Source organism: Salminus brasiliensis, chromosome 11, assembly GCF_030463535.1.
Source record: "Salminus brasiliensis chromosome 11, fSalBra1.hap2, whole genome shotgun sequence".
Taxonomy (NCBI): Eukaryota; Metazoa; Chordata; class Actinopteri; order Characiformes; family Bryconidae; genus Salminus; species Salminus brasiliensis.
The window spans coordinates 19,579,133-19,597,033 of record NC_132888.1 but is presented as its reverse complement, the minus strand read 5'-3'; the positions used below and the strand labels follow the sequence as shown (position 1 = coordinate 19,597,033).

Sequence of the window (17,901 nt, the reverse complement as noted above, 5' to 3'; positions counted from 1 at the left end):
TGAGCATCAAGCCAGAAGGTGCCCTCATTACATTCTCTTCACAGGCAGATTGTAGCTTCCCGCTGCCTAGTGTTTCTTATGGCTGAGATAAGCACCATCTTGCCCAAACCTGTGGATGGCAACTGCTTCATGTGCTCTCTGCCCTGCCATCGCCATAAAGAGCTCCATTAAATCCAGCACTTTCCCACACAGAGAGACACAGTAGCCTCTCTCTCTTCCTCGTCCTCGCTCTTCATTGCTTGCTAATGAACAGAGTAAAGAATAGCTGGTACTGGTAAATATTTCCTGCGGCGCGTGCTTTAATTCAGGACAGGCTGTGTTTTATTCATTAATGAGATAGGTAATGAGCGATATAAAGAGACCTAATAAGCGTCAGCATTCTGCCCCCTACGGCAGATGGTGTTCTGCCCTGGCCCATGCTGGCAAGATAGAGGGAGAGAGACAGAGAGTGTGTGAGTGCTCTTATAAAAGCAAGGAAGTAAATGGACAATATAATGCAACCTGTTCAAGTTGTCTGTGTGGTGTATTAATTTAAGCTCCACAAGGGGGAGAAAATAAATGCTGTTAAAAATGACAAGGATCCAGTTGTCTTTGCTTAACAGGCCTGTTGCTAATGTGTGTGTGCTGTGAAATAGGATGGGGGCGCTGTAGGTCGGCGAGTGAGGTGATGCCTTTCAGTGTTACAGATTTGATACAGGGTGACCATGCTGACCTTGGTGCAGGACGACTGGGCATGAAAGGTCTCTCAGGGCTCAGGCTGAGTGGAAATGCCCTTCAGGAAGTGTGAGAAATGAGGCTGGCTGGTTTGGGGCACACTGCCAGCCCTGGAGGCCCCCGGTGCAGCGGTGCAGCGAGGGCTTCTCTCTCTCTCTCTCTCTCACACACACACACAAACACACACACACACACACACACACACACACACACACATGCATGCATACACCGGCCTCTGTACAAGCATAACTCCACCCACACACGTCTACATCTACACTGGTCTAACCCACACAAATAATGAAGCTCCAGCATTAACGTAGCACACGCACTCTGTGCTTGTCTTGCCCTCTCTCTTTGCCTGGCCTAGCCCTGGAGCTTTCAGGCCAGGCTCTGGAGAGGCAACTCAATTGTCTTTATTCCCCCCATCGATAGCATCGCAGGCTATTAATTAGGCAGAGCGCCATGGCCCCTTAATTGCAGTCAGAAGCTGGCTGTCGAGGCTGAGCCGCTGTTTATTTGTTTGCCTCCGTTGCTGCAGGGCCAGGCGCTGCTCGCCTTGCGCCAGCCATGGGCTGCTCCTGGCGAGAGGCGATTTAGTAATTAAGTTTGGTAATGGAGGCAGTTCATCAAGGACCACGAGCGCGCCACCTGTCGCAGAGGCTGGGCGGCAGGGCAAAGAAGAAGACAGGCTGTAAATATGGTGGACTGCCTGTGGAGTCTTTGTGGCTCTGCTGCTGTCCAGCCTGCCTGACTCCATGTCTAGGGTAGAGCTTTAATCAGGTCTGGATTGTTGGCCCTAATCTAAATTTATACTGGCAAAATTCTGTCCAATCCACCAAGTTTTAATTATTGGAATTTTGCCAAAAGAGTTGTTGTTTCCTGAGTTGATGTTTCTCTAGAATGGATGTGTCTGATAGCCTGCAATGGACTGCTGGACCCTGTTCAGGAGGTATTCCTGCTTTGCACCAAATGATTCCAGGTGGGCTCAAGACCCACTGTGACTCTGAACATGTTCATCTGGACTGCCCTCGCTTCCTTTCCATTGCTTTCCGAGAGCCAAAGAGACCACAGCATATCACTTATGCTAAGGGCCAATGCTATGTTTCATAAATTCTCCTGAAGAATCCGTGTCCAACCTTCTAATGACCGTAGCTTTTTGGAGCATTTCTTCACAGTGGGAATCTACTGTTCCGCTTGTCACAAGCCGTGGAATCAAACATGGTGATTTAGCCTGCTAACTAAGCTAATCCGATCAGTCACACATCCACAGTTCAGAAGGAATTTCTATTATTGTTTTGACTTGAATTAAAACACATAATTATTGATTAGTTTCACATAAAGCAAGCAATAGAACATCTGTACTTTATAGAATTTTGCTTACTGATCCATACTGACTCTTTTTTAATCAGCTTTTTCATGTGCAGTTAGTTTATACTAATGATTTACCCATTGGCTGGGCTGCACTAACACTACCCCAAATCTACCCAGCACTGTGGAAATAACCCAGCAAAATGCCCCAACAGCATCAACCTCAGCCTATAGCTACACACTGAGGTATTTTTCTTTTTTTTTTAATTTGACAGTAAGACATACTAAATCACATCGAACTGACTGAAGATCTGGTTGTGGTTTGAGTGGGGAAACAAGTTGTCCAAGCTGCTGTCTAAACTTTTGACTAGTACTATATATGGTATATCCATCAATGCAAGTCTCAGGTCAGTTCTTTATGGGCCTTTATCAGCGTCTTGATCTGCACTGCTGCTCTCTGTTCTAGTGTGGCAGATGTCAGCACTGACACAGCACTGCCAGTTAAAAGCAAGTCTGGAAAAGGCAATTTTCATAGTTGTTGGGAGCTAAAGTGAGCATGCTGAGAGAGTCACCCTGACACCTAGTAAGGCAGCTTAGACCTGGCTTATTCCTCCTGGTGTCTCTAAAGCTCCAAATGAGCATCTCCCTGTATTGTCAGCCCTGTCTTGGTGCTCCCACCACCATTTGATGCCTTCTACCCGAGGAACGTCTCTGTGGAATGAGACAGAATCTTGAGGAATCGTTAGCGACGCTGTTCGCTTTGGCATTATCGTTGAACGATGCCGCAAAAGTCCTGGTTTATGCCCTCATCGGGCCGTCGATGAAACCATCATGGAAGCCATAACTGTCGGCTGTAACATCCATAGTTTGTGTCGGCTCATGCGTCCGCCCGCGGACAGTGTTAGGAGGTGTGTCGTGAATTATGGAGGACAGAGCCCGCCCGTAGCTGGAGCTCGCAAGAGGTGAATGATGAAGGCTCCAGTCCCGTGGGTAATAGGAAACGATGAGGATGAGTGTGTGTGTGTGTGTGTGTCTGTTTGACAAATGGTACTATGTGACGGTCAGGTCAGGAAAGTGTGTCTAAAAAAAAAAGCGTGACTCTCCTCGAGCTCTTCCCCTGAAGCTTTTAACAGGGCCATCTCCCAGTCCGCATGTCATCATCTGATGAGGTCTTTACAGCTAATTGGTCAGTGCAGGCTCAACCTTAACACTGCTCAAGAAAGACTGTCTCTGACTATCCCTAGGAAAGGAAGAGAGAAAAAGTGCGAGAGGGAAAAAGAGAACACAGAGAGCATCCCAGGGGGTCACCCGGGCTTATTTGCAAGATGTGTCTCCCTTTAACTGAGGAGATTAAAGCCAGTATGTGGGCTTTTTTTTCATTGTGTGTTTTGACTCCCTAATTGGAGGGCATGAGTGTGATTCAAATTGCGCTGGGCAAATTAGATTCTGTGATTGCTGACCACACTGGAGCAGGAATTGTCATCGTCTCCACTCCTTTCTTCTCTTTTCTTCTCCCTGGCACTGTGACTGAGCGCGATATCAGGCTCTTCCTCTTTTGTTTTGGCACTGTGCATGCAGGCTGGAGATGGGGAATAGATCAAACGCCGAATGGATGAGCTACTTTATGCGATCCCCCAGCCTGAACGGATTTCAAGGATGACTTGGTTCTTAGGAGTTTTGTGTCTGTGTCTGTGTCTGTGTGTGTGTGAGTGTGTATGTCTGTGTCTGCGTGTGTGTGTGTACACTGTTGCCTCTTGCCGCTCAACTATTAGGATCTTGAGCTTAGCTACAGAGCCATAACAGCTCAGTGGTCTCACTGGCATGTAGAGTGCATTCGCTGGTGGTGGTGTCCCCTGTTCCTAGACTGGAGAGAAAGAGAGAGCAAGAGAGAGAGAAAGACAAAAAGAAATAAGGGAGACAGGGCACCCCTGGCACTGCTTTAATCCCTTTTGTCTTTCACATCTCTCCAGAACTTTTTGCAATAGAAACCCATCCCCGGCCTCTGCCAAAGAACAACCCCAGAGAGTGCCGGGAAGATAGAGATGAATGAGAAAGCGAGAGAGAGCCAGGGAGCGGGTGAGGCAGGCACAAGAAAACCACAGAGAGAGGCACTGAGATAGAGAAAGTAAGGAAGTGGATGACAGGGAGCGATAGAGAGGGACAGTGAGAGATTTGGCTTCAGCTAATCTCTTGTACCAGCTCATAGCCTTAGCAGGACAATAGGTCGGTAAAAAAAAACGAACAAACAAACTGGTGAGTGTGTGGGGGTGGTTGTGTCCACCCTTTGATGCGCTCCTCGTTATGGGAGCAGCGGCGTGGCATGGTGCCGATGGATAATGGTGAATAATAAATGCCTAGATTGGCTCAGGGAATAGCAAGGGCTTATGCGAGTGTGTGTGTGTTTCTCCTTGTTGGCGTGTGAATGTGTGTGTTGGTGGTTGTGTTGCTCCAAATTGAAATTTTGATTGTGGGAAAAGGTCGCCTCTTGAAAGGAAGTAAACTGTCCTGACCTTTCGGTCCCGGCCTTTCCCTCACACATACAAGTCATTACCCGGCCAACGAAACCTGCTGCAGCACCAAAAGCACCATCAGTGCCTCCAAGATCTTCATTCTGTAGCTAATGGCCACGGGAATGCTATTCTGATGGCAAGCATCATAGACAAAATCCTCGGCTCTGGAAGACATCAGCACAGAGCCTTCACTTGCAGGGATTAGCTTTGAGAGGGGTATGAAACTATGGGCTTGTGATTGATCTTCTAGCACCGGCCTGGTGGTCTTGCTGAAGTCAAGTCAGACTGTGTTATGCTAGTGGAGGCAAAACACAACCATCAATCCATTGAGGATCACCCAAAAACGCTGTAAATCTTCTCAGAGGTGGGAACGAGAACTAAAAAAGGGATTTCAGAAGAAACTGAAAGCTCTCATTGGGAGGCACTTGTGCTTTATTTACAGTCCTCACTCTTTCCCTTAGTCCTGGGATCAAGGGTCTTGCCTTATTTGCCGTAGAGGTAAGCAGGTCTCCAGCTCTGGTCCTGAAGTATCCCTGTCCTATACATTTTCATAGTTTCCCTACTTTAAAACACCTGCTTCAGATTTGGTGGATTGTACTTGAGAAGGGGATGTTCCAGGACCCAGCTTGGGGAGCACTGGCCAGAGGAAGGACACTTGAGTGTCGGTTTCCTGGTTCAGCATCAACATCCCTGGTGGATTGACCTCACGTCTTGCTTTGAATGCCTACCCTACTGAGCCATCACTACCTGACCATTTTCTTTCCACTCTGTGTCTTCCTAGCAAAGCCATGCTTTTTCCTTTGGCTGGTCTCTACATGATATCCTGGGGAGTGGTAATTTCCAGGGGTCATGGTGGCTCTGAGCCTATCCCTCACCCCCTGCCTCTGCTCCTTAGGTCTTTCCATTGATTCCTGATCCTTCCTTTAACACACAGTCCCCAGTCAATCTTCTGCCACCCTGCTGGCCTCCATTAACTGGCAGATTTGCTGGCAGGAGAGCAGTCATGGCCAAGAAGATAATTACGTAAAGAGCGGCCGTGGGATTCGGCACATTCTGGGTGGTCCTTGGCCCTCGGGTACATGCAACACAACATGTCTGCAATGTGCATTAATCAGAATCCTTTAGTCACACTGCCAGGCTCCTTGATCCTGTGAAAGACCCCTTAGGAAGGCGTGCAAATTTGGCTAGTTATTAGCAGCACGTAATGAGTGATGTCAAGCGCTGTAGACGACTGCTGGAACAGGCCCTCTATGGAGGCGTTATGGGTTTTATTTAATGGCTGCATTTGTGTTTAGACTGCAGGAAATAAATGTGAATGGCGCTGATCTGGCGTGAGTGTAGCCCCCATACCGAGAGCGTTACTGTGTCTGCAGTTGGCTAGAGAACAAACATGGAGAGGAACCAGGTGGTAACATTGACTTTGAGTGCCAGTCTAAAGGAAATTAATGACATTCAACATTTCTAGCTCTTGATTAATCATGGTCTTGGTTTAATTAGCAGGACATGGACGCTATCAAGACAATTATCCCCATTTACCTCAGCTTGTTTCTTGTGTTTTTCTGTCTTGACTATAATTAGAGAGCTGCCCTTTTAGCACATAGTGCGAGCTACCATGGGCAACAAGTCCGCTTTCAACCCAATTGTTTTGATCATTTTCTTCCTGGGACATAAAATGGTCTAAAGATTTGTCACACTGTTAAATCAGCCAATTCTGCCAACTTCTATTTAAATCAGCTTGAGTTCTGGAAAGGTCCTCGGACTGACACTCCCACTTTCGGCCTTAGCATGCGCAGCTTGGCTGTTGTCTTCATGGGGCCTGAAACTGTTAAAAGATTTTTTGCTTGGTAAATTATCCAAATCTATTGACTTAAATTATCTGTAATGTTCTAGAGTAATGTAGAATCGCTTCAGCTCAGATCCTGGGGTAGGGTTCGCCCACGTTACAGAAATGAAGTCATCATTTTATCACATTCTGCTGGCTTGTTAATGAATGCATGTATACAGTTCGTGCTCATACATGTTTGAGGGGGTGTGTTATAAAAGTGTACGAGTTCTCCTGTGCTCAACCCACTCATTAAACTGTGTGTTTCTTTTTCAGTGTGCGTTTGTGCATGTGTGTGTGCTCTGCTCTGAGCGTGTTTTGTTCTCGGCACTTGTCAGAGCTGTGCTGAGTAGAGGGCCACTCTGGGTGCAGTTCCTCCCTGTTGGCGGCCGGCCAGGTTCCCTTCCTGCACTCAGTTCCTCTCTGTTCCCGCCTCTGTGCCTGCGGTGGCTGAACTTACTGCCTCCTACACCTCCCCCTTCTTCCACCCTTACAAGTCTAGAGATACTACTGTCATTTTGCTGCACACTCTGCTCTTACCAAGCAGATTAATAGGAATACTATACTGATGTTAGGTAGGGTCTCCTTTTACTATTGAAAACAGTCGTTAGAAGATCAGCTGTGGTCATGAGGACATGCACATGGTCAGCAGAAATGCTCATAGGCTTTGGCATTTAAGAAATGATTGATTGGTGTTAGGCTCAGAATGTGCCATGGAAACACCCCCTCCACACCATTACACCACCCCCCCACCAGCCTGAGGTGTTAGCACAAGGCAGGTTGGCTCTATAGATTCATGCCGTTAGTGCCAAGTTTTGACCCCACCATCTATGCCCCTTAGCAGAAATCACAATTCATCAGAGCAGGCCCCATTTTTACAGTCTTTAACTGTCCAGCTTTAGTAAGTCTGTGTCCACTGCAGCCTCAGGCTTGTTGTAGCCTATCCGCTTTGAGGTCTGATGTGATGTGCATTCTGAGATGCTTTTCTGAGTTACTGTAGCCCTTCTGTCAGGTTAAAGCGGCCTGACCATTCTCTGTTGAGCTAATTATTTTTCTTAGTTCCTATAATCTGTTGTGCTGAAAGGTACAGGCAATCAGAACCGTATTTGCATCATTCACATCTTAACTATGATCATCCAACATCCTGTTGCAGAGTGCAAAAAAACTTCACAGCAATGTTCCATAATCTAGTAGAAAGCCTTTGCTTGACCATAGAGACAGGCACTCCAACAAAAGCAGGACAAACTCTTTGTAATAGCCTTGATTTTGGAAGAAATAATGAATATGCAGGTGTCCCAGTACTTTTGTCCATATAGTGTATGTTGGGCAACAATAGATTTGGGTTGATTTGATCCTCTTGGTTGGACCTCTAGCAGGCAGAAGCCTTCAGAATAAAGTTCCTTATTCAGCCCAGCTATTTGACATGTTGCACAGCCCATCCAACCCCCTCTGCTGGGGCGAGAGCTAAAAACCACTATGACAGCTGTGCCAAAAAATATGAAGGCTGGAGCACATACCGAGCCATTGTCCCAAAGCACTAGGGGAAGGCCACTGCCGCTGGCTCAATGACCTAGGGCTAAAGGTAAAGGCAGAACCCATCAGCCATATCCTGGAACAGTCCAAAAACCTCCATCCTCCCAGAAAGGCCTCATCTCATTTGTCCGAGCAGGTGAGAGGTCAAAGTCCAATACCAGAGCAGCTAAGGGAAACTCTCACTACAGTCAATGATTGGCAGCTGAAGGTGGATGTGGCGGTGGATGTGAGACCGCGTTGCACCCTGACATCATCCTCTTCTTAGCAAACAAGTGTCCTGCTCGAGTTTAAAGTACCTTGTGAGAATAGAGAGAGAATAGAGGAGGCCAGTGAGAGGAAGCAGGTCTGTTAGAACACTGCCACAGACAGGGGGGAGGGAGTGCTAGATGCATGCCAGGAGAAGTCGGTTACAGAGGATTTATAGGCTATCCTCACTTCAAAGCCTATAGCCTTCTGGGTATTGCAGGACAGCACAAGAGAAGAGCTCTTGTCAGAGGAACAGCAGAAGCAGCAGAGAACACCTCAAGGTAGCTCTGGATCAGTGGGAGAGTGTACTTAAGCACAGGCCGGGACTTGATCAACCCCCGTTGGCTCGTCTGATAACGCCCATTGACCCCAGGTACTAGCACTGATGATGTGGCCTGGACCATCGCATGATATATGGACAAATGTTGTTGCATTCCTAGTAATGATGTAAAATTACAATCACTACATAACTATTATGCAATTTGCCGTAAGTAAACCCCACCAGTCAAAAGTTTTAGAACACCCCCCATTTGCACGCCTGCTTTTCCGGTTTTGCCATCTTAGCAATGGCTTTCTTACTGCCACTCCATCGGCCAACCCTGCAGCTCCAAGTCTTCTCTTTACAGTTGAAGCTGAGACCTGCTATCTGAGTCTGTCAGACCGCTTCAGTTTTTCCCAGTTTCCAGGAGTTTTTTGATGGTGCAGGTGCATCTGTAATTCCTCTAAAGGAAGGAGCTACACTTTTAAGAGTTACAATGCTCTATCTGTGTTTTTAGTGTCTGCGCTAGTCATTATGATAGCAATCCAGATGTGCAATGTGGTCTAAGTACTACAGTAGAGTGCAGCAACTCTGGCTGCTCCAGCACTGCATTATTACAGATAAAGGGCTTGTACAATTTTCCCCCCATTCCTACAAACTGCCCCATTCCTACCCCCCATTCCTACAAACTGCCCCATTCCTACCCCCCATTCCTACAAACTGCCCCATTCCTACCCCCCATTCCTACAAACTGCCTTTTTTATATAGTACCAGTCTGGACATACTTGGTTAGAAGGTGTGCTGATCATCATCTTAAAAACCATTTCATTGAAATGCTAGGGTGACCATTTTATTCTTTTCAAGAAAGTGGACAGTGGGGACACGCGGGTATGATGTCGTGGTTGGGGGGTAGGTTAAACTAAAAGGTGTTCATTTGGTCATGTATTTGATAATGGACTAATTATTTTTTATGGATGAAATTTTAAATGAATGCTCAGTAACATACTGCAGTCACATGGTTTGACAGGTATTTCCACCCTCACACATACACATTGCCCTGGGCCTACAACTACAGCTTACTTGAAACCCCCCAGCCACAACATCCTAACTACAGTGGATGCCTGTGTGTCCCCAATGTCCTAGAAAAAACAAAACATATGGTCACACTAACATTTGCTTCAGTTTTCAAGATGAAGCTCTGGCAGTTTACTGATTCCTTTGGTACCATTTAATGTTGCTCATTGGACGGGAACTGCTTAAATATTTATAGAAACTGGAAAGATTAGGGTGTTCGAAAACTTTTGACTGGTAGTAAAGAATGACATTTTACATGATCATCATATTAAGAATGACAAAAGTGGCAAAACCCACTCATATTCCCACTTACTCTTGCTTTCACCAGTGCTATCCATGACGTCTAAGGGTAGCACTCTCTGAGTCTCTCTCGCTCTCTCCCACTCTCTCTTTCTGTCTGCTCTCTCCCCGTTCCCATTCCCACCTCTCCTATACATCACTTCCCTCCTCCCCCTCCTCCTCCTCCTCCATACCTCCTCTGGAGCGGTCTGATTGCGGTGGCTGATTGCTTAGCTTGGTGTTCCTCAGCGCTGTGCATCTCCTGCATCCCTGCAGGCGGGAGCGCCGCTCTGGGCGATCTGCTGTTTGGATTTCATTCACTAGAGCCGGTGCCTCCTCTCACACTGAGGAAGAGGAGGAGAGCAATGGAATGCATGGGCTTTTGATCAGATTCTCAAAGGAAATCTTTCATTCCAGGATTCTGTCTAGTCTGTCTCTCTCTCTCTCTCTCTCTCTCTCTCTCTCTCACTCACAGACACACACATCACACACACACACACACACACACACACACACTGTCTCAGTCACTTTTCTTAATACTTAACTACTTTCTCTAATTCTCTACTCCATCTGGTCTCCCTCTCTTCAGACTCATTCTCTTGTGTGTTCACTCTCTCTCTCTGTCTCTCTTTCTTTCTGTCCCTTTAGTCCTCTTTTCTCTGTCCTCCTGTCTTTCTTTCTTTCTGTCCCTTTAGTCCTCTTTTCTCTGTCCTTCTGTCTTTCTTTCTTTCTGTCCCTTTAGTCCTCTTTTCTCTGTCCTTCTGTCTCTCTTTCTTTCTGTCACTTTATCCTTCTTTTCTCTGTCCTTCTGTCTCTTTTTCTTTCTGTCCATTCAGTCCTCTTTTCTCTGTCCTTCTGTCTCTCTTTCTTTCTGTCCCTTTAGTCCTCTTTTCTCTGTCCTTCTGTCTCTCTTTCTTTCTGTCCCTTTAGTCCTCTTATCTCTGTCCTTCTGTGTCTCTTTCTTTCTGTCCCTTTAGTCCTCTTATCTCTGTCCTTCTGTGTCTCTTTCTTTCCCTTCAGTCCTCTTTTCTCTGTCCTTCTGCCTCTCTTTCTTTCTGTTCCTTTAGTCCTCTTTTCTCTGTCCTTCTTTCTCTTGTTCTTTCTGTCCGTTCAGTCCTCTTTTCTCTGTCCTTCTGTCTCTCTTTCTTTCTGTCCATTCAGTCCTCTTTTCTCTGTCCCTCTGTCTCTCTTTCTTTCTGTCCCTTTAGTCCTCTTTTCTCTGTCCTTCTGTCTCTCTTTCTTTCTGTCCATGCAGTCCTCTTTTTTCTGTCCTTCTGTGTCTCTTTCTTTCTTTCTTTTCAGTCCCCTTTTCTCTGTCCTTCTGTCTCTCTTTCTTTCTGTCCATTCAGTCCTCTTATCTCTGTCCTTCTGTCTCTTTTTCTTTCTGTCTTTCTTTCTCTGTCCCTTCAGTCCTCTTTTGTCTGTCCTTCTGTCTCTTTCTTTCTTTCTGTCTGTCTGTATTCTTGTTTCTGCTCCTTTATTCCTTTTTCTCTCCCCTTCTATGTCTCTTCTGTCTTTCTTCTTTTTGTCCCTTCTGTCCTGTTTTCTCTGTTCGTCTGTCTCTCTTTCTTTCTGTCCATTCAGTCCTCTTATCTCTGTCCTTCTGTCACTCTTTCTTTCTGTCTGTCTTTCTTCTTTTAGTTCCTTCAGTACCCTTTTCTCTGTATTTTTGTCTCTTTTTTCTTGTCTTTCTTTCTTCTTCCTGTCCCTTCAGTCCTTTTTTTCTTTCTTTCTTCTTTCTTTTTTCTGTCCCTTCACCCCTTTTTTCGCTGTCCTTCTATCTTTCTCTTTTCTTTCCTTTCCATCCCTTCAAAACCTCTCTTTTCTTGGTTCTTAATGCACTGTGTACTAGCCATTACTTCTAAAGGTCATGTTTCAATAATAAAGTAGTGTCCTATAGAGGGGAGTTTCGAATAAAGATCATTATCAGTTTGCTAACCCCACTATTCTAACTAGCTATGAGGCTGGTGTTATATACCAGTTTACCAGCTAAACATTATAATGTGGTCACTGTTTGTCATCATAAAGGTTCAGTAAAGGCAGCTAACATGGCCATACTCATAAACAGGGCCCTGGAGGGGCTATAGGTTTCTTCCTATGGGAGCAGCACTGCTCCTTGCCCACTGCCTCCTTCTGTGTTTGTCTTTCTTTCTTTCTTTCTTTCTGTTTTCGAGCACCTACATGAAAGAATGGAGGGCTGCTTTTGTGCAGAGGCAGTGATTAGCTGTAGCAGCCATGACAGTCTGGACAGCATTAGTGCAAGTGCATGCAAAAACAAGATTTCAATGAAGGCTAAAACATTGATGTGTTTTCGTTCACGTCTTTTTATTAGCTAACAGGGTGGTTAAAATAGTACTGTGACATTCCAGGCAAAAAGGGACATTACAGTGTCTGCTGCTGTGGTCATCCTTCAACAGTGAAAATCCTACCTGTTGCTACAGAATGTGACATTTCTGCTTGTCAAGTCATCACCGCCCACGGCCACACTGTCTGACTTAATGATGTACATAATCAAGAGCCGTTTCTGGCTCTGTGGCTGTCACACACACGCCACACGTCCCTTCAGCTGCCATCTGTAAAAATGAAAATAGCAGACTATGGAAATATGCTTCCGTGCTAAATACAGGATTCTCTTTATAGGAAATGAAGTTTACATTTGTGCGACCCGTCAAATGCTGAAGAAGGGTTGAATTTGCTTATGTCAAAGTGCTGATTTTACTTACGTCACGTTGTTTCATGTAACTGTGTTAACTAGCTTCCAAGATAATGGAGGAAAGGGTATTCAATAAAGTCGGTACATCATAGTAAAGTGACTTGAGTAAACTTTAATCTGAGCTCATCTCAAGGTTAGGTATAGGATTAGATTTGAGTTAAGGTTAGGATTAGATGATTTAGGTTAGGGTTAGGTAAAGGATTAAATTTAAGTTAAGGTTAGGGTTAGGTAAAGGATTAAATTTAAGTTAAGGTTAGGGTTAGGTAAAGGATTAGATTTGAGGTTAAGGTTAGATAAAGGATTAAATTTAAGTTAAGGTTAGGGTTAGGTAAAGGATTAGATTTGAGGTTAAGGTTAGATAAAGGATTAAATTTAAGTTAAGGTTAGGGTTAGGTAAAGGATTAGATTTGAGGTTAAGGTTAGGGTTAGGTAAAGGATTAGATTTGAGGTTAAGGTTATAGTTAAGGTTAGGATTAGGGTTAGGTATAGGGTTAGATTTGAGGTTAAGGTTAGGATTAGGTAAAGGATTAGATTTGAGGTTAAGGTTATAGTTAAGGTTAGGATTAGGGTTAGGTATAGGGTTAGATTTAAGGTTAAGGTTGGGGTTAGGGTTAGGTTTGGGTATAGGATTGGATTTAAGATTAAGGTTAGGGTAAGGTCTAGGACTAGGTTTAGGGATTAGGTATAGGTTTAGATTTAGGTTAAGGTTAGGGTTAGGGTTATGTATAGGATTAGATTTAAGGTTTAGGTTAGGGTTAGGTATAGGATTAGGTTTAGGGATTAGGTATAGGTTTAGATTTAGGTTAAGGTTAGGGTTAGGGTTAGGTATAGTATTAGATTTAAGGTTAAGGTTAAAGTTAGAGTTAGGGTTAGGTATAATATTAGATTTAAAGTTAAGGTTAGGGTGAGGGTTATATTCAACAGACAATGATTTACAGTTCAGTTGCATTGAATACATATTCAGTTGAATGTTAGTTAAATGTCAGGTGGGAATCTGTGATACCCTGTTCTCAATTTTGACTGATTTTCCATCCCTAAGCCCTAATGTTTAATAGTCATTAACTGCATGAAATACATGTACAATCTACACCGAACCGTGACGACTGTACGGTACAAATACATGTACCATTACATCCCTAATATTTAATGCAAATAAAATGATTTACACAAATTCATACAAGACACATGTTTTAGGCTTGGTTTCAGGATTCTCCTGGATGCCCCCAAGCAATGTGTGAACAGCAGCTCACCTGATTTTACTTCATTTACCAAATCAGGTGTTGGATGATTGCTATAAATAATACTAGACTCCCATGAAGAGAACTTTTAAGGTGTTTAAATGAACACAGTGATGTAAAACCACACCTTTTTGTATGAATGCAATTAGTATTTATTGTAATATTAGTGTTTTACTGAGTACATAAACACTTACTGCCCAGATGTTATGCACAGTCCTGTATATTAACTATAAAGAATGAATATGAACTATAAAGTCTGAGCTGTAGTTAAGCTCCAAATGTGCATAAATGTTGCAAAAATCAGATACAGCTTTGTTATGATGCCTTCCTCCTGTGTGTGTCTTATGAAATATGGAAGTTAACAGCATGCCTGAAAGTCCCAGCAATGGAGATAAGGAGCTTCATATTAACAGAATATTAACACACCGAAAGCCAAATCTGAAGGTAAAGCTTGCCCACACTTTTAAAGGATAAGCTACCTTATTTATTTAGCAGGTGTGATTTAGAGCAGCTCGTCAAACAAAGTTGCAGAGAAGTTGGGGAAAGTGAGGGTTCAGTGGACGTACCATCACCATCTGTTATTTTCCTCTTTTTTGTGCATGTTTTTCCTTTATGAGGGGTGTATGACCGTGCTGCGGCTCTGTTGTTTGCCTGCTCTTCTCCGCCGTCTCGGTTTGGAGCACACGCCGGGGATCGATTTGTGGGAGAAGATAAATTGAGCAGTAACTCTGCAAAAGACATCAAGCAGGAGGCCCACTGAACCATGCCAGTCTGTAATTACGCTGAAAAATAAAAAATAATGGGTGATTGAAGAGCGCCATGTGTGCTGGGTGGGGTTTTAGCCACCTGTAAAAAAAAAAAAAAAAAGACAGTGTGAGCGGAGGCCTGGTGGACTGGAGCCAGCAGAGCCAGAATGATAACAAGGACGTCCGCTTAGCTCAGAGGATTTAGGGTGCGATTTGAGTTAATGAAAGCTTTCTGTTGATCCTTTGACTCAACATCCACTCCGACATGTATGGACTTAGTTTAATCAAAAGTTCTCCTGACTCCTGATTTTCAGTTCTGCATCTTAGTTAGGTTGGCAATACTTGTTAAGCAGGGGCTTAGTTGAATCTCTTCCTCTCTGCCTTGTCTTTGTTTACTATTTATTCCCATCTAAAAATTGTATTAAATATCAACTTGAACCAGATCAGAACACTAGCCAACATGAACACTCCACAAACACAATCAATTCACGGCAGTGAGTAGCAGTAGGGAAGCTCCCTAAATGCTCCCAGTCCCAGGTGCAACACATGAACATGAAATGAGCACAAATTAACCGGAAATAAGGTGGAAGTTCTTATATGGGCCTGTGGGCAGCGGCCCAGGATTGCCCCGGGGGAGGGCGAGATAGCAAGGACCTGACACTTATTACTAAACTAAGTTAAGTTAGCTCAAAAAACACTCTGTAATCAGTTACTGCACCATTTTCGGTTGGCTGGTCTGACAATGTGTTTTTTTACACTGCGTTTGCCACTCATTTTAATTTCGAAGGCTCAAAGGTGGGGCTCAAAGGTTATGTAACCTCCCTCTCTCTTTTTCTTTGTGTGTGTTCCACCTACAGATTGGCCAGTGGCACTCAGAGCAAGGGCTGTCCATGGAGAGAAAGCTTCCCTCCCTCAATGTGACAGACACACTCTTCAACACCACGCTCATCATCACCACCATCCTGGTAAGTCATGCAGCCTCCAACCTTCCTCCACCAGCCCATATGTTTCCACTCTCATCTACCCAGCATGTTCTGTACCGCTATCCAAGTGGTTCCCTAACCCTGGTCCTGGAGTATTTCTGCATTTATTAGTGTTTACTCAGGCAGGGGTCTGAGGTTGTGGGTTCGATTCTTGCTCCGGTCACTGTCTCAGAGGAGTTCAGTGTGTTCTCACCGTGTTCGCAGGGGTTTCCTCCATGTACTCCGGTTTCCTCCAGCCTCCCTAAAACCCATAGTAGATGAACTTGCCATGCTAAATGCCCACAAGGCATAAGTGTGTGAGTGAATGGTTGCGTATAGTACCTTTTGATGGACTGGCGACCTGTCGACAGGTTATTACTTGCTTGCGCCCAGTAGGTTTCAGACCTACCTAGAAATGGATAAGGAGCTGGATGGATGGACTCAGGAAGAGCTTTTTTAAAATTTTGAAACACTAAGGAACTCACATAGGGGTCCACATTTCAGTTCCACAATCTATATCCACATAACATACATATAGGTTCACACCAGTTAGCGAAAAACTAAGTAGGAAAAGTAGCAAAGCTAAGTAGCAAAGCCATTACCACCCCCACACACAGAAAACTGGGGTTCGATCCTCTATCTAGGAACATTGCTGAAATACCACCAAGCATACTTGGTACTTTCACCACCACCAGTACAGCCTTGTGCAGAGGCCTCTACTAAATAATTGAAAATGTTTACAGTTGCAAGGAAAGTAATTGAACCCTTGAGAATTTCCTGGATTTCTGCATTAATTACTAATACAATGTGGTGTAATTGTTATCCAAGCCGAAAACTATAGACAAACACAAACATGTCTTTAATTTAACAAATATGTAAACATCTCCAGTGCAGGCCAGAAAAGATAAGTGAACCTCTGTGTTAATGACTTCTTTTGGAGCAAACTGGCAAAAGGAGTTTAAGTTAAGGGGATAAGACTGAAAATGTAGATTTTACAGGTGCTTTACCCATTAAATAAAGGCACATAAAGCCTGGTTTCTGACAAATCTGTAATTATTGATAGACTATAGACAGATTGATTAGTTTGTACAACTGTAATTAGTTTAGTGTATCAGAATCAGAATCTCTTTATTTCACCAAGTATGTTGCACATACAAGGAATTTGTCTTGGTGAGAGCACATTCTCATCTGATAGATGAGATGTGTTTTGGATGTTTTCAACAGCTGCTAGAAGTTTGTGTTTGTCTATAATTATGACTTAGATAATGACCAAACCACATTTTATTAGTAATTAATGCAGAAATCAAGGGATTTTATAAGTAAACAAGGGTTTACTTATTTTGTCTAGCAGCTGTTGAAAACATCCAAAACACATCTCATCTATCAGATGAGAATTTGGCTGAACTCTTTTCTCTTTTTAATGTATGTCTGAATTTTAAGACACATACATAAACATGTATACTGTTATTAAATAAAAAATAAAATCATTGGAAATGTTGTCCACCGTGACATGAGTACATTTACGCTTGTATACAGAGCGATTTACAAAAGCACTTCGCTGTTCAGACAAAATCCCTAGCTAGTTGTGAACTGGCTAGAGTCCAGAGATACCTCAGGCTTAGAGAATACCAATTACAAAAGTCAGTACTGCTACCTAGATACCAAAGATGCATCATACTCAACTGCTAGATACAAACACTACGCTGTGCTTAATCATCAAAGAAATCAAAGTAAGACACGAGTGCAATCACAAGCCTTTAATAAGTGCACGATTAGTGCTAATTTAAGTGCTCTTGAAAAAAATGGGCCTTCAGTCTGCGTTTGAGGACACAGTGCGACTCGGCTGTTCAGACACCCAGAGGACGTTTATTCCACCACCTTGGTTCCAGGACAGAAAAAAAAGTCTAGATGCATATCTTCCATTAGAACTACACATAGCAGAAACAGGACTAGAAACCCTCAGGAAATGAAGGGGTGGAAACACTAATGATCAGGCAGGACTAGAGAGGAGACATGGGAGGAGACCAGAAAGGATGGAGCCACAGTTAGGATGATGTGGAATCCCTTTAGACTAGGGGCTATGAAAGATATTGCATTGATTATGCATTATATATTATAACTATACATTTCTGTTAATAAAGTGAATAATTTTTAATAATATTTATAATAATTAATACCTGCTCTCTAGGGGTCTAATGCGCTTCCACTATGGACTTTGCCTTTGGTCCATGCTCTCTCCGGGTGGGTAGATGGAGCTTTCTCCCTTCATCACTTCTAAAGCTATGTTGGCCAGCACAGACATCTGTTGGCTGGTGTGGCGGCTGAGCATGTTGGCTGCCTAGCAATGCCACATTGGTGGCAGTTCAAAAAAAGGTGTTGAAAAAAGACAAATGTTAAGTCCTTACTTTCTTAGTGTCACTTGGCAGTACCAAATTGTAAAAAGAAGGAAAAATTGACCAACAAATAAAAATAAATAAATAATAAGAAGAATTAATAC

At 43.9% G+C, this 17,901-nt stretch overlaps 1 protein-coding gene across 2 annotated transcripts in view; it reads left to right on the top strand.

The window, feature by feature from the left end:
- The window catches only part of grik4 (glutamate receptor, ionotropic, kainate 4), a 510,448-nt gene that overhangs the window by 432,797 nt on the left and 59,750 nt on the right, over positions 1-17,901 (top strand). For both annotated transcript variants that reach the window (XM_072692120.1, XM_072692119.1), the window contains exon 13: positions 15,300-15,407. In XM_072692120.1, the coding sequence (XP_072548221.1) occupies positions 15,300-15,407 (108 nt within the window). The remainder of the gene's footprint in view (positions 1-15,299; positions 15,408-17,901) is intronic.